At 49.4% G+C, this 21,760-nt stretch overlaps 1 protein-coding gene across 2 annotated transcripts in view; it reads left to right on the top strand.

Annotated features, from left to right (window-relative positions):
* The first annotated feature begins 6,767 nt into the window (after positions 1-6,767).
* UBASH3B (ubiquitin associated and SH3 domain containing B) overlaps positions 6,768-21,760 on the top strand; it is a 58,460-nt gene continuing 43,467 nt past the window's right edge. The window contains exon 1 of one of the 2 annotated variants that reach the window (XM_086861513.1): positions 6,768-7,354. In XM_086861513.1, the coding sequence (XP_086717639.1) occupies positions 7,212-7,354 (143 nt within the window). In that variant the 5' untranslated portion in view covers positions 6,768-7,211. The remainder of the gene's footprint in view (positions 7,355-21,760) is intronic. The other variant, XM_086861514.1, reaches the window with a different exon arrangement.

Here is a 21,760-nt window from a genome sequence, read left to right as displayed (position 1 = left end):
TCCAGATCAGAGTTTGGACTGAGAGTGTTTAATTCTGTGCCTCACTCGGGGAAAGAGAGAAGCAGCTGAAATCAAAGCTCCATGGAAATTTATGCTCCAAAGGATGAATGTAACATTTGAGTAAATGATTGCAAAGAGTTACACATGGAGCCACAGACGGGGGAATTTAATTTACACAGAGCAGCCTCTCTCTTTTAGCCACTCATCTAATGAAGATTTAAATATGAACTAAATTGCAGACACTTCCAGCAGGAGCAGGATGTTGGATGATGCTCATTCATATTGAAATTACAGCTTTAAGTTCCTCTCAAGCTACAGAAATGTGTTTATAATGGACACACACATATGTGTAAAATAATCCTCTTCTCTAATCATTGGTAAAGTGATGTTTTCCTGATAAAACTCTTATCATAAACATTAAAAATCAGTCTCCTATGTCCCTAAGCCTGTTTAGGAATACTTCCTTTTCAAGTTTTGCTTATCTCTGCCCCGTGCTGTTTTGTTATTTCTGTTTCAGTGCACTTTGTGAGACTTGGCTGAGCATTTTCACAGAAGCACTTCCAGGCTCTTCTCCATTCAAAGGCTGCTGTTATGCACAAAGAGAGGAAAGTTAAAAAGCAAAAACAACCAAGGAAAAATTAGGAGAGGGACCAAAGCATCACTCCATTGATTCGAGCTGGTTACTGCCTGTCTTTGAGATCAAATAAAATCATCCCTCATATTATTTCAATATCCTCATATAATATTCTCATATTATTCCAAACAATTCCAACTAATTGTACCAAAGAATTAGGATGATTTCAAATGTCCACCAACACCCCATCCCCTTCCTTTCCAATATTCTGTTAAACCAAAAGCATTTTTTCCTCGAGGGAATCCAATGAGGGCCCAGGAATGCAGCTAAACAAATCACCACCAAAAAAAAGGAATTAAATAAATAAAAGAAAAACAATTCCATGCAGAGCAAAAGCCCCTAAAGAAAGAGATTTGCAGACTTTGTACAACCTCCTGCTGCTCAGCACATTTTGCTGTGTGGGGGAGTTGGGGAAATCCCAGCAGCTTTCTATTGTACCACGTTATTTCTTGGCTCAGTCCCCAGCAAATAAATGATGCTGGAAATAAACTGGATTCACCCCAGTGCAGCCAGGGGATCCAGCAGATAACACAGCCAAGGATCAGGATGTTTCCTGCACATGGGCTGGAAGTTGGGGGCCTTTGAAATATTTCATTTACTCAACTCTTTTCCCGCTAGCAGAGGCTGCAGGGAGCAGCCCAGTTTCTTCTCCAGCTCAGAAAAAGTGGGTTTTGTACCAATAAAAGTGGATTTTACACCAATTAAAGCTAATTTTACACCAATATTTTCATTTGCCAGCGGTTTTGGCTGGAAGGTTTGTCCCAGCTCACTGTCCAGGGCTCCCCCAGCTGCTGTGCCAAGGCTGGAGAAATTAAAACAAAGATTTGCTGAATGCAGCTCTTTTCCAGGTAGGTTAAAGAACCCAGCCCTGCCCTGTTAGGAGAGGGTAAAGCCTCGCTTTACAAAGCCTCAGCCACTTGCTGCTGCCACATCCATAGTTTGCTTGGGTTTCAATGATCCAGGAAAAGCAAATCCTGCCCTGGCCACCCTCCCCAGACCCACAGAACCCAGCCCTGGAGTGAACCAGTGCCCAGCAACAAAATCCTTCCTCTCACAGCCGAGCCAAAAATAACTGAAAACCTTTTAAAATAAATTTATTCTTTTATTTCTCTGTTACTTTCAGGCTACACCTGCCCTGAAACATCTGAAGGACACTTTGCCTCTTGACTCATTCCTGCTCAACTCCATAAGCCCAAATGAAGGGGTTATGATGAAATTAAAGTGGTTTGGTTTGGGGTTTTTTTTTTTTTTATTTTAATGAGGAAAACACACTCCAAACTTGAAGGAAATCTGAGCTAGAAAAGCAAATTCTCAATGCCCTTCTAATGAAGCTCATGGTGCTTTACTCACCCCACAATTCCACATCTGCGGCTAAATTTGGATTCCCAGCCCCAAAAGCAATAAAAGCTGGAGATGGATAAAAATTCCCCACTCCTCAAGCCCTAATAACTCTCCCAGAGCCCAAATTTTGTGGCAGAGGTTTGAGGTAAGGGGGAAACAAGGGGGGAAAGTCCTTTCCCAGCCTTGTGGCCAGAGCACAGGATCTGCTCCACAAACCAGCTGCTCTTTCTATTTTTAAACGCTCTGGGGGGACTCAAATATTGCAGTGATGAGAGAGGGGGAGGCTGGTGGAAGCACCTTGGCAGATGGATGGGAAGGAAGGGAATTATCCCTGCGGGATGGGCCCGGGAAGAAATGCTGATTCCAGCTCCACCATCCAGCCCCAACAGGTACCAAAGCTGGACAAAGGTGATTTATTCCTCAAGGCTGCTCTCAGGAATGTTGTTCTTCCACTTCCACCGAGGCCCAGCGCCCACAGAGCAGAAAATAGGCTGGAGTTTGCTGTTTCTTTGCTCTCAGCTTCACCAAAACTCCTAAATAATAATTTCCCCTCTGTTTTTGTGCTGTTTTGAATCAAGTGCGAGGCAGCTGTCGATTCCCCTCAGCCATAAATCGTCCCCTGACACTTGGAAATTCAGGAGATTGGGGGGAAAACAAAATATAAAAGGAGGTGTGAGAGGAGGGGAAATGCTGAGGGTGGGCTGAGTTTTATTTTTGATCTCAGTTTATTTTTAATTATTTAGCACATGCTCGCTTGTGTGTTGCCACCCCTTGGGAATTAAAGAAGAGGATGGACTTGCCAAGGATGGATGTGGGGTAAGGGGAAAAGCAAAGCCCCTGCTCCATCTCCTCCTGTGCTCTTTATTTCAGAATATTCCCACATTTAGGGAGCGAAGCATTCCCATGCCAGCACCAGGAGGGAAAATCAGGCTGGGAAAAAGGCAAAATTTGGTTCAAATTCCTCAGTTTTTCCTATGGAAATCCCCCCTTCCCTGTCCAGAGTGGCTTTTTTAAACACTCCCCCCTCGATTCTGCGTTGTTCCAAAAGAAAAGATAAAAATAATCCCCTAAAAATGCATTTTCCTGTAGGTAAAGGGATAAGATTTGGAGTTCACTCAGGAAAATTGCAGGATTTCACAGAGGACACAGACAAGGCTCTTGCTGAAGGAATTTTTCTGGATTTGGGCACCCAAAAGTTGCCCTAAACAGGAAAATGGTGAGCAGCAACAGGTGGGCACACATAGAAATATCTGAGATCAGGCCAGCAACACAAAGCCAGGTGAAAAAAACAAATTTAAAAATCAAATCAGAAAGGTTTTCTGTGAAAAATCTGACAGCACTTTAAATAAACTGAATATCACAGATTTCATTTTGTATTTTTATCTAAAATTTAGAATTTTTTTTTGCTAAAATTATTGTTAATTTTGGAAGCTGCAACACATTTTTTTTGGGTGTTCTCCTTTTAAAAATTTGCTTTCTACTTTTACTTTCTTCCCTTTCCCTATTTGATCAGTGTGACAGCTTTCATTTTCAGCTTACAATCAAAAAAAGAAAAGGGAAAAAAAAAAAAGGGAAAAAAAAGAGAAAAAAGGTGGGTGGCAGCTTTATTTCCAGGCACACATTTGATAGCTGGGGGTAGAAAAAGAAACCTTTTTTTTTTTTTCCCAAAGAAAAGATTTCCATGTAAAAAAAGCAGAGCCAGATCAAATGCAGGGACATTAAATGGCTTGGAAAATAATTTCCAGCCACTCTCACCTAAAAAAATAAATCCTCTTTCTGTTCCTTCTTGTTTGATGCAGCAACTCATCCAACCAAGCAAACTTCAATATTGCAACTTCTCTAATGTGGATTTATTCATTTGTTAATTCACTGTGTGACTCTGTCACAGCCAGAGGAAAGAGATTCCCATCTGGGCAAAGTCCCTGGGAGCTGCTTCCAGAGCAAATTTCATTTTTATTGTTATTTCCTGCTTGAGTAATTCAGCTGGAGCACAGGAGGGAGGCCCAGGGAGAAAAGTCCAAGCATTTTCTGCTGGCTGCAGGTCTCTGCATTCCCCTGGGAATTGCCTGCCTGGGAGATGGGGAGGTGGGATCAGAGTTTATTTGGGATTTTTTATCTTCTTTGGTGTCTTTGTGGTGCTCCCAGCATGGCTGGGATGAGTTCATGGGTGACAAACCCTTCTGGGGGCCCCAGCAATCCAAATTTCAGCATAAATATTGATATTAACACACTTAATTCTCCTTCTGCATAAAAATGGAATAGAAAATATCATTATTAATACCATTAATTCTCCTCCTGAATGAAAATGAAGTAGATTGGGTGCCTGATCCTGAAATCCACGATTAAACACTCCTTGGTTTCACCCTCTGGCTTTAATGAAGTCCTTGCCAATTAACAGTGGGGGTAAATTAAAGAACTTCAGCAACATCAGAGGGGTTAAAAGTGATTTTAAGAGAGGAACAAGAAGCACTTCTTTAGTTTGGTTTTTGGGTTTTTGTGCCATGTCTTTCTGGAGCTGGAATTCCTGTGGCATCCTCGTTTCAGGGATGGCTTTTCCCTGTGGATAAAGGGGCAGAAAATCAACTGGCACAGGAGGAGAATGAGCAGAGAGATGTGAGGGGAATTATTTTTTCCCCTTCATTGATACAACAGAATGGAAATGGGCTGTTGGTTTTCCCTAATGCAAATAACACCAACTGCAGTGATAGATTTGTCATTGCCACTATTGATTTCCTTCCCCAACATAAACTATTTTTAAAAATGCCTCTTAATGGGTTTTTACTCGCTGGCAGGGTTGGGATTTCAGGCTGTTCTCCTCTGGGCCTGCTCTGGCAGCAGCAGCAGGATCTGCCTGTCCTTAAAAGTGAAAGGAAAAGTGGAAAGAAAGGGAAAGTTGGGGGAAAAAAAAGGCAGAGGATGAGAAGGATGAGTTGAAGTGCAGTGAGGAGAAAAGCAGGAATATCTGTCCCACAGGAACCTGCAGGGAGGGGAGCAGAGCTGCTGCAAACACAAGGATGAGGATCTTGGGGATCTTGTGCCTTGAACCAGGAACAGCTTCGAGTGGAGCTGCTGGAGCCAGGCCAGAGGAAACCACGGAGCTGCTCCAGGGCTGGAGCCAGGCTGGGAGAGCTGGGGGGGCTCAGCTGGAGAGGAGAAGCTCCAGGGACACCTCAGAGCTCCTGACAGCCTAAAGGGGCTCCAGGAGAGCTGGAGAGGGACTGGGGACAAGGGATGGAGGGACAGGACACAGGGAATGGCTCCCAGTGCCAGAAGGCAGGGATGGATGGGATATTGGGCAGGAATTGTTCCCTGTCAGGGTGCCCAGAGCAGCTGGGGCTGCCCCTGGATCCCTGGAAGTGCCCAAGGCCAGGTTGGACGGGGCCTGGAGCAGCCTGGGATAGGGGAAGGTGTCCCTGCCGTGGGATGGGATTTAAGTTTGGGTTATTCCAGCCCATTCCATGGCAGTGGAAGTGGCAGAGGGACACCTGGAGAGTCCTGACCTCCCCTCTGCTGTTTGTGGAGTTTGGTTGGGATCACAGAGAGGATTTCCTGAAAAAAATGAATGGAAGAGAGAGAGAGACGGAGAGAAAGAAAGAAAGGAGGGAAGAAGAATGAAGGAAAGAAAAGGGAAAAAGAAGGAAAAAAAGGAGAGAAATAAGGAAAGAGGATTTATATATATATATAAATAAACAAATGTAAAAATTACAATAAAGGCAAAGGGAGCAGGAATAAACAAACAAATAAATAATTGCATAAATAAAAGATTTCTGATAAAAGCAAAATGAACCAAAACCAAAAAGAAAAACAGAAAACCCAACAAGCCCAAATAAATAACTAAATAAACACTGAATATATATTCAATATATTCAATAAACATTGAATATAAACTAAATAACTTGAATATTAATAAGCTAGCAATCAATATATAGCTATAAATAAATGAAAAAATGATAAATAAAGGCAAAAAAAGAACTAATAAATAAATAATTAAAATAATAATAATAATAATAATCGCGCGTGCACGTGCTTGCTTTTTTTTTTCCTTTTTTTTTTTTTTTTTTAATTAAAGGAAACCTTCATTTCTCCTGCTCTCTCCCGCAGGAGAGAGAGGGCAGCATCCCCCACCCATCCTCCGCGGGGCGGGGGCATCCCGGCTGCGCTGCCCCCATCCCTCCCATCCCTCCCCATCCCTCCCTCCCCATCCCTCCCCAATCCTCCCATCCCTCCCCATCCCTCCCCAATCCTCCCATCCCTCCCCATCCCTCCCATCCCTCCCCATCCCTCCCCATCCCTCCCATCCCTCCCATCCCTCCCCATCCCTCCCCATCCTTCTCATCCCTCCCCATCCCTCCCATCCCTCCCCATCCCTCCCATCCCTCCCCATCCCTCCCCATCCCTCCCATCCCTCCCCATCCCTCCCCATCCTTCTCATCCCTCCCCATCCTTCTCATCCCTCCCCATCCCTCCCATCCCTCCCCATCCCTCCCCATCCCTCCCATCCCTCCCTCCCATCCCTCCCCATCCCTCCCTCCCATCCCTCCCCATCCCTCCCCATCCCTCCCCATCCCTCCCATCCCTCCCATCCCTCCCCATCCCTCCCATCCCTCCCCATCCCTCCCATCCCTCCCATCCCTCCCATCCCTCCCATCCCTCCCCATCCCTCCCTCCCCATCCCTCCCCATCCCTCCCCATCCCTCCCATCCCTCCCATCCCTCCCATCCCTCCCCATCCCTCCCTCCCATCCCTCCCCATCCCTCCCTCCCATCCCTCCCATCCCTCCCTCCCCATCCCTCCCCATCCCTCCCATCCCTCCCATCCCTCCCATCCCTCCCTCCCATCCCTCCCATCCCTCCCATCCCTCCCCATCCCTCCCATCCCTCCCATCCCTCCCATCCCTCCCCATCCCTCCCATCCCTCCCCATCCCTCCCCATCCCTCCCCATCCCTCCCTCCCATCCCTCCCATCCCTCCCATCCCTCCCATCCCTCCCCATCCCTCCCCATCCCTCCCATCCCTCCCCATCCCATCCCTCCCTCCCATCCCTCCCCATCCCTCCCATCCCTCCCATCCCTCCCATCCCTCCCATCCCTCCCATCCCTCCCATCCCTCCCTCCCTGGCTGCGCGGGCCGTGTGGGCGGTGTCGCCGCGGCTCCCCGGCCGTGTGTGGCTGTCCCCGGCGCTGTCCCCGAGCCCGAGGCGTGCATGGCCCTGCGCGGGCGGCGATGGCTCCGCGCTGATGGCCCAGCTCGCCATGGCTGCCAGAGAGGAGCTGTACAGCAAAGTCATCCCCCGGCGGAACCGCCAGCCCCGCGCCGGGACCATCAAACATGGCTCATCGCTGGAGATCCTGCTCTCCATGGGCTTCCCCAAGGCACGGGCGTAAGTCGCTGCCCCGCGGGGCTTTTCGCCTCCTTTCTTTCGCTTTCCGGAGGAAAGAGAGAGAGAGAAGCGGCGGGCGCCGCTCGGCTGCGCCGCTCCGGAGCTGCGCGGGGCCGGACGCGGGGAGGGAGCGCCGGGGAGCCGGGGATCCAAACCGGGAGGAGGCGGGGATGCGCTGCCGGAGAGGGGGATGCACTCCTGGAGAGGGGGATGCACTCCTGGAGAGGGGGATGCACTCCTGGAGAGGGAGGATGCACTCCTGGAAAAGGAAGATGCTCTGCCGGAGCGGCCCGGACAGCGGGGGATGCGCTCTCGGAGAAGGGGGATGCTCTGCCGGGGCAAGGGGATGCGCTCCCGGAGCGGGGGGATGCGCTCCCGGAGAGGGAAATGCGCTCCCGGAGCGGCCCGGACAGAGGGGGATGCTCTCCCGGCAGCGGGCAGTGCTCTCCCGGCTGCGAGGGGATACACTCCCGGACCGGCCCGGAGATGCCTTCTAGGAGCAGCCAGGGAAGCGGGGGATGCTCTCCCGGAGCAGGGGATGCTCTCCTGGAGCAGGGGATGCTCTCCCGGAGCAGGGGATGCTCTCCTGGCAGTAGGGGATGCTCTCCTGGCAGCAGGGGATGCTCTCCCGGAGCAGGGGGATGCTCTCCCGGAGCAGGGGATGCTCTCCCGGAGCAGGGGGATGCTCTCCCGAAGCAGGGGATGCTCTCCCGGAGCAGGGGATGCTCTCCCGGAGCAGGGGATGCTCTCCTGGCAGCAGGGGATGCTCTCCCGGAGCAGGGGATGCTCTCCTGGCAGCAGGGGGATGCTCTCCCGGAGCAGGGGGATGCTCTCCCGGAGCAGGGGATGCTCTCCTGGAGCAGGGGATGCTCTCCCGGAGCAGGGGATGCTCTCCTGGCAGCGGGGGATGCTCTCCTGGCAGCAGGGGATGTTCTCCCGGAGCAGGGGGATGCTCTCCCGGAGCAGGGGATGCTCTCCCGGAGCAGGGGATGCTCTCCCGGAGCAGGGGATGCTCTCCCGGAGCAGGGGGATGCTCTCCCGGAGCAGGAGATGCTCTCCTGGAGCAGGGGATGCTGGAGGACCCGCGGGATGCTCCGCTCGCATCCTCCGGCGGCCGCAGGAGCCCCGGGCACTCCGGGTCCCGTCCCCGCAGCCCGCCCGTATCGTCCCGAGGTTGGGGATCACCAGAGGCAGATTTTGCCACCCTGGAATTGCTTTAGCTCGGACACCCGGGGGATTTTCTTTAAGCCGGGTACAAGTCACCCTAAAAGCGACGCAGCAACAGAAGTAAATTTCCATACCTAGCCCGAAGTGGTTCGGTTTTTCTTGTCTAGTTCATGCCCTGGTGTAATCTCCCTGCGTGTGCTTATGCTTTAAATTAATCAGGCAGGAAACTAATGATAACTTAATTATTATTAAGTTAAGAACAGTGGGACTGCTCGTTTTGGGATGCAAATGAAACCGATGAGGATCGGGATGGTTCCTTGGTCTCCTTAAGTTTTCCATTTGTTGTTGATACCAATCAGAACTCCGGGGATTTGCAGCCTGTCTTGTCACAAGGGTTTTTTGGGTTTTTTTTAATATAAATATAGACAGGCACATGCAGTTTAAGGGCATATGTTCCTTGTGGATTCATAGATCCACCAGCACATGCAGGAAATCTTATTTTTGTTTTCCACGGGGCTGCTTTGCACTCCTTATGGCTGTCAGTTATCTCCTGAGATCAGCAGGCAGCTTTCAGGCACAGTGAATGCAAATCAAGAGCAGGGCAGAGCGGTGACTTCATGCTTAGCTGGGTTGGGAGAAAAGATGGTTGGAAGGAAAGATGTGTGTATTTCAGTGGAGCTGGAATTAAAAAAAAAATCCCAGTTTGATCCTATGAATGAAAGTGGTTCTTACCTGCACAACAGTGCCATCAAGGCTGCCAGGCAGCCCTGCTCCTGCCTGACTCAGGAATTGTGTCTATTGGTCACATTCCTGCCCAAAAAGCAGTGACATTTGTTAAGGTGCACTCAGAGCTTCATCACGCAAAGCAGAGAAGGTTAAACACAGAGAGCAAGCCAGAAAAATGGGCAAAATATCCCTAAATGCAAAAAATACCTATTGGGAATCCAAGCAGGCAGATGGGTAAAGCTGTCAGGATAACCCTGTGTGACAGCTCAGCTCTCTGCTGGGACAGGCACCGAAATGCTACAAACAATTCATCATTAAAGTTCAGACAAGAAGCAAAACGGAAATAAACCCAATAAAATCCAAGCCACCAAGGGTAGGATGTGGAGTTTGGGAGCTCGAGAGAAAGGAGTGCATGGCAAAAGGACATTCCCTAAAGGTCCAGAGAATTCTTTTTAACGCTCAGCATTTCTCTGTAAGTGGAAATGAAAATACCAAGATGCCAGCGAGGTAAAAACATCATCTCCCTGCCAGAGGCTGTATGGAGAAGTAGCCTTAAAGCCCTGGTGAGTTTTCCCCCAAAACTCTCCCACCTCTGTCTCCTGCCCCAAAGGCACAGCTCCAGCAGGAGCCAGGGAATTCAGAGAAATGGGATTTCAGCTCTGCATGCAAACAGGAGCCAGGCTGGTACTTAAAAGTGGTGACCATCTGTTTGGGTGGCTTATGCAAAACAAACCTCCAAGTTGTCAGACAAGTCTGTCAGGCATGTCACAAAATACCATGGCTGCTGGCAGCAGCGGCCTCCTGGCTCTTGGGTAGAGCTGGGGGGACTGAAGGGGCAGGGGACACAGAGGCTCGGCTCAGGCAGGGTCACAGGGCTGAGCTGCAAGCAGAATTTCCCAGGGTGGTATTGAGGAGTGAGATCCTGGGCAGAACTCGCACTGCCTGACTTCCAGCTTCACCCTGCAGGTGTTAAAACAATCCAAGGTGGGAGGCTAAATGTGATTTCCAGGTGTTAAGGGGAGAAGTTGGGCTGAGCCAGGCAGGAGCCAAGAGAGGATGTCAGGTAGCAGCTGCAAAACTGCCCTGGATCTTGGCTTCACATCAAGGGGTTCTTGAAAAAGCCTTTATTTGTCCATCCTACAGGTGGTTTATGGGGGACTGGGCATGGAGAGCCCATCAAAGGATGTGTCCTTCCTTTCTGAACTGAGAAACTAATGAAATTAATGGATCTGCACTGCTGTGCCTCACAGCTCACACTGAGACCTTGGAGGTTTTCCCTCTTCCCCCCTCCACAGGATTTTTTGGCACAGGTCTGTCTGTTTTCCTCCTTCCCAGCCCCAGCTTCAGTTCAGGGCTCCTCTAAACCACAGGGTGATGTTCAAACCACTTTTGGAAGCTTTCACCTGAGCCTGGCACCTGCTCAGAGCACTGCAGTGTGTCATCCCTTTGAACCATCACCACGAGCTGCTGTTCTGCCCTGCTGGCTCTTGCCAGCACACAGCCATTATTATTATTATTATTATTATTTTATTTTGCAATTAGCCCATTAAATTACGTACTGTCTGGTCCCACAGGCTGTCCCTATCCCCAGGAGTTTCTGATTGAAGCAAGCAAGGAAGGCAAAGGTGACGTTATAATTCCCATTTTACTCTTGTTCACACCAAGGCCTAATCAAACCCCCTAAGCACAACAAGAGGATTCCTCCAGAAAGAGATTTCATACAAATATTGTTTTCCCAGTTGCCCCAAAATATTATTTATCATCTTGTTACGAGTCTCCCATCGGTGGTTCCACCTAATTGTCATCCAATCTGCCTGCCAGCACCTTTCACTACCGTTTATAATCCCTGTATATCCCTGAGAGTGAGAGAGGAAAAGCATAAAGTAATTTACAGGCCCTCAAAACCTCAGGGGATCACTTAAAACTCCTATGCATGCAGAAGCAATTTAAAAAAAGAGAAATCCATAATGTGTCTATAAAAGGCTAAATTTGAAAAAAAAAATTAGTGATGGGTTGCATTTTCATTCAGGATGGAAGAAGACCTTTGACCAAACTTGAATTATTGAAGCTTATTTATCCTGCATGGTGCAGAAATCAATGTGGCTCCAGAACCTGCAAGTTTTAAAAGTTTCATGTCAGCCTTTAAACTCCTGCAAAACATCCTCAAAACCAGAAAGTTGAAATTCTAGCGTGAGGAAAAAGAATTAGTCCTGCTCTCTTTGTTTTAATTCTGGCTTCACATACGTGCATGGATACATCAATGTATAAAATTTAAGATGTTTCAGACGCTGCATACGACTCTGAACTCAGCTCTGAGATGCTGTTTCAGAAGAGATCCAGGCCTAAGAAAATGAAGATAATTCCCTGTTCCCTGCCATTCCTCAGGCTGGGTAAATCACTGCCCGTAACCAGAACACTTAAATTAGAGATATTGTGCTTTTTCTGTCACTCTGCTGTCTCTGATAAGGAAAAGAGATGACACAGGTGGCAGAGCTTTCCAAAACTAAATGGATGTTCCTTCCCCTCATCTGGGCCTGGAAAAGGGTTTAACTGTGTGTCCATGGCCTGAGGAGGAGTTAATTCCCCTGGACCTGGATTAAACCAGTCTGGCTTGGATTTGCCTTCTCAGAAACGACGAGAATTCACAAGTATTAAAGGTTTCATTATTGCCGGAGAAATGAAGCTCAGATCCAGTTTACAAACACCAAAAGCTTCTCTGGTGTTCTGAAAGGGATTTTAGCCTGCTAAGACATGTTTTGCTTAGTAACAGACTTAGCAACATCTCAGGATTTCAGCACAGCAAGGCTGGGACTCGCTTCTTCCTCAAGGGTTGGAGCTGGATTTGGGAAATTTCTGTGTGGAAGCAAAGTGCTGCTCACAATTTTCAATTTCCAAGTGGTTTCTCTTCCTTCCCAGCTTTGTCTTCAGGGTGTTTGTTTTCTGCAGATACTCCTGGCTGAAATTCACCCTTCTGCAAAGAGCCAGCCCCAGCTTGAGCCCAAGCACTTGAAGGATTTTCCTGATTCCCAGTGACTGGTGCTGGCCCAGGGTGTGGAGGGAAACCCCATCCCAAGGGAAGAAGCCCATGGACAGAAATGTTGCTGGAAGCAGCAGCTTGGGAGGCTCCATTGAAAGGGATTTCCCAGTTTAGCAGCACTGGAGGAAATCTTGAACCCTTGAATGGAAAACCCAGGTGCTGTAGCCACAAGGGTTTAGGGAAAAGCTTCCCCTGATGCTCTGTCTGTGCTGATCACTCCAGGGAGGGAGTCTGGGGCCTGGATGGAGCCGTGGATTGTGTGGCAGGGAAACCAGCTGAGCAAAATCCTTTAATTTCCAGTCCTGCCTGTGGACATTTGGGACCACGAGCTTCCTAGGAAGGGTTTGTGACCTGCTTCCAAATGTGACAGAGGGAGAAGTTCTGGAGGTGGAACTTTGGGAAGTCACTTGCACAAGCCCCTGGTTCCCTGCACTCAGCTCTGTGCCCACGCTGGGGTTTAGGGGGTGAGACTGGAGCAGCTGCAGCTCTGAACTGCTCTGGTTTGTGCATTGCAATTCCTGGCTCAGGCCTCAGAACACTTCTGTCCATCTGCATCCAGCAGGTCTGCAGGACAGGCTCAGGGAGACAAGGCTGCCAGGGAGGTGCTCTGGAGAAAGGCTTCAGAAACATCCATTTGGGACCCAGTCCCGTGGCTGCTCTGCACATGGATTTTCATTTTTTCCCATTGGCTTTACCGCAGATGTCTGCTGTGGGACTGAGATGATTCCTGCAGGATTCAGGTTGTTCCATGCCAGTGGCTCCAGTGTGTTTGGGGTGGGGGGATCTCCGTGATTCCTTACTTGAAAGATCTAAAGCTATAAACCACAGAGAGCTTTTAATTTCCACAGTGTATTCTGAAAACTGAGGCACAGAGAAGCTTAGATATCAAATCTATAGTCAGGCTGATACTTGCTCCTGAATCTGTAGATTTCAGTCCATTCATGACAAGAATCTGAGAAGAATCTGAGATCTTGATCAGATCTGAGAAGAACAACTACTTCCATGACATGGTACAACATTTTCAGAGGGAGGGAGAGATGTTATCAGAGGCAAAGGAGTCATTCCTGTGATAAGATCACGCTGTAAAATGATAAAGTGGCAGTGCTTGGTGTTACCTCAGTGATTCAGGATGCTGGACACAGAACTGCCATTAATCAAATGGACACAGAACTGCCATTAATCAAATCTGATGGCTGGGAGCAATCAGATATTCAGGGCTGATATCCACAGAGAAAACACTTCTGCCACAAATGTTGAGGAAAGAGTTTAAGGACAGAGCACAAAGATTGCTCAGCCAAGGTCAGGGAGTCCCTGCAGGACTTGCTGGCCCAGAGAAGGAGCTCGTGTGTGTTCAGGGTGGAAAACAAAAAGCAAACTCCTTTCAGTGCCTGCACACCCCACGCTTCACTGGGATCCCGTATTTGGGTGTTTGAGCATCACCATGTGCAGTGAGGGCTGGGGTCAGCCAGCAGCCAGCATTCCCTGGATTGCTGAGATGTGGTTTTCAAGGCCATCTGACTTTGGCAAACGCTGACAGAGATGTCAGAGAGTTTCCTGGTCCCTGAGTACTTGGTTTGTTTTGGTATTAAAATTACATGGTGACAAGAAAACATTTCCTTGGGCTTCCGTCCCTCTGGTGATTTCCTTGTCTTGGAGCCAAGGTCCTGAACTTGATCCTACCCTCTGCTCTAGGAAGGAGAGGAGCTCAGAAAGTGCAGCCCAGACCTCACATGTCACCGAGGGAAGCCTGAAAAATTGCTCCATGCCTTCTGTGTCAAAGCCCCAAGCAGTTAAAAACCTGATCCTAAGGATGTAATTCCCTTTCAAGCTTCCTATCAGCTTGGAGGGACACAGATACCAGCGTTATCTTTCTGTCCCTTTTTCTTTCTCTTCACCTATCTGCAGACCCGATACCACTGTCAGGAGCCAGTTTAAATTCACTGATGAGATTCTCAGGACAAAGAGTGGCAGGAGGAACTCAGCATTTCAGATATGCAGCGAGGTTGAACGGAGCCTTGTTGGCATTAAATGCTGATTCTCCTTTCCCCCTGGGCAGTGGCAGCATGCTGGGCTGCTCCCTGCAGAATTCTGCCTCTTGTAAAGCCCTCTGGAAGTTCATCCCTGGATTATTGCTGCCACTTTCCTCTGGAACAGCCTGTGCTCAGAGGATGCTGCAAGCCCTCCAGAGCCACAGAAGTCAGGGGGGAATTCCATTCTTTGAAAGATCATGAGGAAAAAAAATAAATTAAAAAACCTCTAAAGACGTGGAGCTTTAACATATCACATGCTAACACTATCCTGAGGACACTTCTGTGTTTTTAAGTCACTTTTGAAAGTGAATTTGGACTCCCAGATTTTGCTCAGAGTTGAAAACGCTGGCCTGGGTTTTAACTAAGAGCTCATCGTGGATTCACAGCATGTGCTCTGCAATTGCAAAAAGAATAGAGACATCCGTGTGTGTGTCTGTGCTGCACCAGTCTAATTATCCTCAACAAGCAGAGTCATCAAAGGAGCTGTGTTTCAGCAGCTGACAGCGTTTTGGATTCCAGCACCAAGGCTCTCTGCAGCCTTTGTTCAGCACTGCCACGCTGGGGCTCGCTCACCCCCTCTGCAAACCCAAAAGTGAAGGGTCCTGGGTGCTTTTCTGTCCCCACCACGCTCTCTGCTGCCTGCTTGAGCACAAAGGCTGAGGCTGGACAGCAGCAAAGTGGAAGGGGAAAAGAAATCAGTGAGGAACTGGGGGAATTGCTGAAATTGCAGTGACCAAGCAGCTGACAGCCTGCCTAAAATGTGTTTGAGACACCTCGGATCTTTTCTGTCTTCATAAGTTGCTGTCCCTTCAAATCCACTCTTAAAATTTCTCCTGAGGTTTAGCAAGTCCCAGCAGCCAAAGGTGGGGTTTGAGGTTCTCCTGAACACCCAGAGCTCATGGTACAGAGCTAGGAGACACCAACCTCACACACCTGGGGAGCAGGAGCGCTCCTCCATTCCCTGGGAAGCCTCAGAATTCCCATTTCTCACAAAGATTCCCAAAAGAACACAGCTGCGTGTGCAGGTATGACAAAACCCTTCAGGTATGGTCAGGACATGAAAAAAATCTAACCAGAGAACCAGTAATTATAAATTGAGCCTGGAAGGAGGGAGAGGAGATGTGTTTGATGTCTCTGCTTTCCCCAGACACCAAATCTGTGCCCTTGAGGCTGAATTCTGGCACTGCCAACACCTCACAGGCCACTCCCTGTCAGCAGAACACCTTGGGAATGCTGCTGGAGGGACAGGGCTGAGCAAACCTTGGGAGATCTGCCCTCCCAAAGACTGGGAGCTCTGATGGACACCCGCAGCCCGGCGTGGAGAGAGGTTCAAAGCGTGTTTCACTCCCACCCATCACCCCCTGCCATTATCAAACACAAGCTGAGTGCCACTTTTCACCCTTTCAGGAAGTGTTGGTGATGCTCTGCTCTCCAGGATTGGGCAGAATTAATCATCGGGGGCTGCTGACTGTGACATCATTTGCCAGTGTAGAGCTGGGGGTGTTTTAGGGAGATTTCTCACCTCCTGATGTGTAAAAATTACTGTTTTCTTTCCCCTGTGCTCAATGAAATCCAGCAGGTTCTTCCACAACTCATCCCATTAATGGGTTAATTCAGCCAAGCCCCTCAGAGCTCCTCATGCTGGAGTGGCTGAGACCAAGATGCCCCAAACATTTCCACCCAAGCAGGCATTAAATGGCACTGGGAAGACCCCAAAGAGATCAGGTGGTGCTCCTTTTCCTCTGAGCTGTTCCCCATTTAACCAAGAGATCGATTTGCAGTTTTGTGATGCAAATTTGAAGCCCTGACTTGGTGCTGAGATGAAACCCCTGTGGTCATTTCCCCCCTGTGAGCAGAAACCCGGTTTTTATGAACCACAGCCCTGTTGTTGGAGGAGAAAAGGTAAACACCCTCCCTGCTCCTGGAGCTGACAGCAAACAGGAGCCAGAAGGAGCCTCCAGAGGGGAGGATGGGGAGAAGGAAGGGAGAAGCCAGGCCCTGATCCCAGCATCGCCTCCAAAATCCCTTTTTCCCCAGTGGTTACAGCGAGTTGGATTGATGGGTAAATCCACAGGGAACAGCTACTCCCAGATTCCCATTCCCATTTTACAGACAGAAAAATGCAGCTTGAGACCATTCCTGGAGGCTCCTGATGCCATAAAGAGCACCCTAATTAACATTTTCCTTCCACTGGAGACAAAGGGCTCTCCAGAACCGCAGGCTCTAAGTGGTGTCAGTGATGTCCTGCTCCCTTGTTCTACAGTTATATTGGATTTTTGCCTCCCAATCGATATTTCCTTCTGAGAGAAGCTGCCAGGCCCCAGCAAGTGTCAGATCACAATATATTAGCCAGGGATAAGCCAGTTCTCCAAGGCTCCATTCAGAGAAATCTCCACCTAACCCAGATTTGGAGCTGGTTCATTTTCACACCAGTCCACAGGCAGCAGGAGCAAGCCTGGGAGTAAATGGGGTTTACAGCTGCACCTTACAAATCACATTTCTGTTCCTTTTACAGCCTCTTCATAGCTGTATCATAAATGCATTCATGTTCTGAGGGGCAAAGCCTTCCAGCAGTGTAAATCAGCCCAGCACCATTTCCTTTGTTGGAGCAATAATAACGCACAGCAGCTGAGCATCTTCCCCAGAAATAACCCAGCTTTCATTGCTAGCAAAGTTTCCTTTAGAGAAATGGGTATTTTATACCATTCAGGGAATGCAAAAAAATAAAATAAAATAAAAAAGCCTGGGCATAAATAAGAGTCAGCACCAAAGCCTCTGGGAAGGAAAATACAAAGCTCAGGTGTTTCACAGCACATTTATGTGTTGGGGCAGTGGAATATTTTATAAATCATGACTCCAGCCTGGAGCTGGGGCACATAATCCTGCTTTTCCAGGCAGCTGGATCCATGGGAACCCTGGTTATTTGGGTCTCAGACACATCAGCCCAGCAGAGGATGAGTCAGGAAGGGCCCACAGAGCTGTGATGGCACAGGGCAGCTGATCCTTGCTTCCAGGTCACAGCAAACATGGGAATCTGTCCTGTTCAGCCAGCACTTCACCTCTCTAAGCTCTGTGTGGGGTGAGCTGCACCATCAGAGCCCCTCACACCAACCTGAGCTGCGTGGGGGGAGATTTTAAAGCGCTGCTAAGATTTGGTGAGAAGAGTGTGATTTGCAGGGGGGAAATGACCTGCTCCCCCCTGGAATTTCCTGTTTTCTCCCCGAGCCAATATTGTGTGCTGGCATGGGGAGGTCAGCCGATACGAGGATCCCTCGTTTCACCCCCCAGCTGCCCAAAGAAGCCCATCAGATGCTGTCACAGAGGGGACTGAACTCCCCAAAACACCCTGATTTTGGGGATCAGTGCATCTTTCCCATCTCCCTCCTCTTCCTGCCCCAAAGCTGCTCATCCTCACTGAGATCAAAAGGACTTTCCACCCCTGGGAATTCCAGGGCGAAGGACAACGTGCTGGAAGTGCAGAGTGTGCCTGGGATTCAGCTGGACTCACATATTCCCACTAAAATTTGCCAGAATTTATTGGCACAGCCTGCAGCTCCTCTGGAAGCGCATCCCCCGGGGAGGAATTTGTGCATCACCCTGTGCTCTTCACCCTGGCTGTGTCCTGCCAGGTTTCTGCTGTGACTCAGCCTGGCCAAGGGCATGGGGCCTGCTGTGAGATCCTTTTCATCTTCTGCTGGGCAGCTCCAGGGAGCAGCTGCTGATTTCTGTGCTCGTTCTGGGTGTTCAGAGAGGCCCATCTGCTGCAAAGGGAACGTTCAAAGGGCAGGGCCAAGGCTGCTGGGAGAAAATGTGGCAGCAGGAGGGGGGAAAGTGAAGAATCTTTCACAGAAATGTGTCATCCCCAAAGAGCCTGAGGCCAGGTTGGCAGGGCTAGGTTTGGAAGTAGGTTCTGGGATCACAAAGCATGGGAACAGGATTTGCTGTGTCTTCGTATCTCCTCCCTCTGCTCACCCCTCACAAACTTCCATGACAAATGGAGACAAAATTCCCCTGTAGCTGCTGCCACTGCTGCTTCCCAAGCAGAGGAGCTTGCTGAGGTGTCGTGGGACCACCCTGGATGACAGCTCAGTAGATCTTTGCTTGTTTTGGGGGAGAAGGATGGCAGAGATGCCACCTCAGCCCCTCCTCGCAGCCAGGGGGGGTGTGCAGGCACGGGGAGGGATGAGAGCAGGGAGTGCCAGAGCTCCCAGCCCAAACCCAGCACCCAAAACCCCCTCGTGCCTCTGTGGGAGCGGGGAGGACACTCACAGGGGTAGCTTTATCCCTTCTGACAGCAAAAAAGCCACTTGAAAACCTTCTCAGATCTCACAGGAAGCTGAAATGATCGGCAGAGCTGAGCCACCAGCCCAGAAGAAGCATCTTCCTTGGTTCCTGGAGCCACAGCCAGCTCCAAGTGCAGGGTGCTGCCTTTTTTTGGCTTGAGGAGTGCAGTAAGTCCCTGTCTTACGGGTGGTGTGGAGGATAAACCCATCAAAGATGCCAGCTGTGACAGTGATGGGGCACAGGAGTTGTGTCTGGACCACAGGAAGGGCAGGATTCCCCCTCAGAGCACCAAAAGCCAAAAAGCAAATTCCCCTAAAAACCTAAGTTAGCAGCACACGGGAGGAAGTTGTGTTGCTGGGTTTGGGTTCATTCACTGAAAAGGAACTAATTATGAAACCTGAGGCCTTGCTGTGGAAGCCAAGGCCTTTCTGGAAGTCCAGAATGGATGAGCTGAAGTCAGCAGCCAGTCTGGGAAATCTTGGCTGAGGGATGCTCAGTGTCTCTGCAAATTAAGCACCTCCCTGAGCATGAAAGCTTTTTAAGGTTTTTCCCTGAGGACACAAAGAGAGGCTCTGGCAGCACTGGCTTTGGAGCTGGGTGATTTGGATTTACCATCAGGCCATAAATAACCCAAAATGTGCTCTTAGGTGGAAATTAGCTGCTGTTCCAGGCTTCCACCTCAACCTTCCACCCACTGGATATTATTTCAATTTTGCTGTAGCACATCCCCAAACCATGCAGGACCTTTGATGTGACTTTCATTTCAGTAACAGACATGAAATTTTGTGGTATCTTAGGCTGGGTGTACGCAATGGTGAGGAAGGAATCCTTTTTCCATGCTGCTTTTTCCTCCCCTTGCTTGCAGCACATTAGTTCTGAGTGTCAGGAACACACAGGCAGTTTATTTGTGGAATATCTCTCTAATCACTGAAGTAGCTGAAGCAGTTGAACAATTTAGATGAGCTTACGAAAACGGGATTGAGTGTTGTGATTAGATAATTGTCCCTTTGCTTCAAGGTATGAGTCAAAGCAGAGACAAGTTTTTGGTTGCGATGAAAATTCCTGAAAGCTGTGGCTTTCCTGGTGCTGGTGGTAAAACAAGCAGAGAATATCAGCAGCATCCCAGGCAGGTTTGGGAGCTGCTGAGGGATGTTGAAGGGATAAACATTCCTGTGGTTATTGAAGTTTAGGGCAAAGCTGGGCAGAGGGAACAGCATCCTTTGAACATCAGCCACACAGGTCCTCACATGCGGCTCCCACCTCGGGGAAGAGCCCAGGGTGGGTTTTGGTGCCAGCCTGGCAGAGAATTCAAAGGCTCTGCTCAAGTTCAAACACATGAACAGCTCTTTGGTTTGAGCTGGGGTTACTGAGCACAGCCTTGGGACAATTCTGGTTTTCAGTCTGGTGCAGGGTGGAGCTCTGCTGCTGGTGCTACCAACAGCCACCCCACACCACAACTGCCCCATTTGCTTATCTGGATTAGCGGCTCCAATTTCATTTCCTCTTGGCTGTTGATCAGGGAGGGTTTTTCCCTGCTGTGTTGGCGCATCCTGTTTGGTGTGAAATGGGCAATTCCATCCCCTGGCTCTGCTCAGTGCTGTGCCCATGGCCCTCATCTCCCTGTGAAGGAGCAGGGTTTGGAGCACAGGATTGCCCTGGAGGGGCTGTTCTGCCTCCCACTGAGGGCTGAGGAAGGCAGAGAAATTTCTGGCAGCTTTTCTGCCATCAGCAGGGCAAGTGTTATCTCCATCCCCCCTCAGCAGCGAGGGGAGTGCAAGGACAGAAGGATCAAGCTTCTGTTTTCCAAACTGGCTGTCAATTTTTCGGGTTCCAACGTGGCAAAGCGTGTGCGAGCGCTGCCAGGTGCGTCCCACCCTCCTCAGAAACCCTTCCACAAGTGAAACGGGAACATCCAAAATCTGCACCTGCTCGTGGCAAGCTGAGCCTGTGCTTTGTCCAAAGCCAAATCACCGGTCTGATCTGAGCACACAGCCTGGGGTGGGATGTCTGACTCGGAATACAGTCGTTGTTTTCAGTGGTGATTCGGGGCTGGATTTTAAAAAGTATCCAGACAATTCCATCCCCTCCTGTTCAGTCTCGGTGATTCTCTCAGCACTACCTTGGCTGCTCCCACAGCCAAGCTCTGCACTTTCCTGCCTGCCAGATTTGGCTGCATATCTGAGCTGGCTCCTCTGGTACCTGTGGTGTTATGTTACATCCCATAATTCAGAACAAGAAAGAGGTTTATATTCCACCCCGCTCAGGTTAACCTTTCTCTTTCAGTGCTGCTGCTTAAGATCCTCTAACCAGGTGGAGGAGGCAGGGGTATCTAACACTGAACACAAGAGCTTTCTTTCAAGATGTAGATTGCATTATAGGAAATGAGAGGCAATAATCAAAGGAAGTTCTTCATTCTCGTTATCAGCTCTCCCCGTCTCGTTTCTCACGGCAGAGCACTTCTGCCTCTGCAGCACAGCCCCTCTCAGTTCTCCTCATTAGAGGTGGAGCCTCATCCCTGCACCCTCTGCACAGCCACAATCCCCTTCCCCGAGCCAGCAGGGATATTTTTTTTTACCTTTACCTTTAAACAACTCATTTTCGAGCCCAGCCAAAGACGCAGCTCCTCTCCCTCAAAAATCAATCGCTGTCAGAGCTTCGCTTTGTCCAGCCTCATTCAGAGCAGGCTGCCTCGAAGAGGAATCATTCCCTTGGATTCAGCAGCCTTTGGAAGCATTGATTTTCCTGCCTGGCTTTGTGTGCTGCTGATATCCCAGTCAGCTCTGGAAATGTGATAAGCCTGGCCAGGAGATTGGCAGGGCCTCAGCTGGTCAGAAGGCCAGGCTGGGAACGTGGAAGTGTTTGCAGGAATTGGTGACAATGAATCTCCTGTGCTGGTGGCTGAATGGAATCTCTTGGGGCGTGCAGAGAAGGACTTTTAGGTTCTGATTTAAGAAAGCCCTAAACATATATTTACATGCCATTGATCCCAGTGAATGGCACGGACTGAGGTAAAGGAATATTTTGTTTCTGCCTCCCTGAGCAAGCTGAGCACAGCCTGGTTAAGAGCAGAGTCATTTCCCTGCTCTGCACGTGTTCAGGATGGTTCCACACAGCAGACACCAAACAAACCCGGTCCTTCAGCTCTCAGGGGTGCTGTGCTTG

This window comes from Cyanistes caeruleus, chromosome 23 (assembly GCF_971803275.1).
Source record: "Cyanistes caeruleus chromosome 23, bCyaCae1.hap1.1, whole genome shotgun sequence".
NCBI classification, from domain to species: Eukaryota; Metazoa; Chordata; class Aves; order Passeriformes; family Paridae; genus Cyanistes; species Cyanistes caeruleus.
Note: the sequence above shows the minus strand (reverse complement) of the source record. Positions and strands in the feature narration are given on the sequence as shown.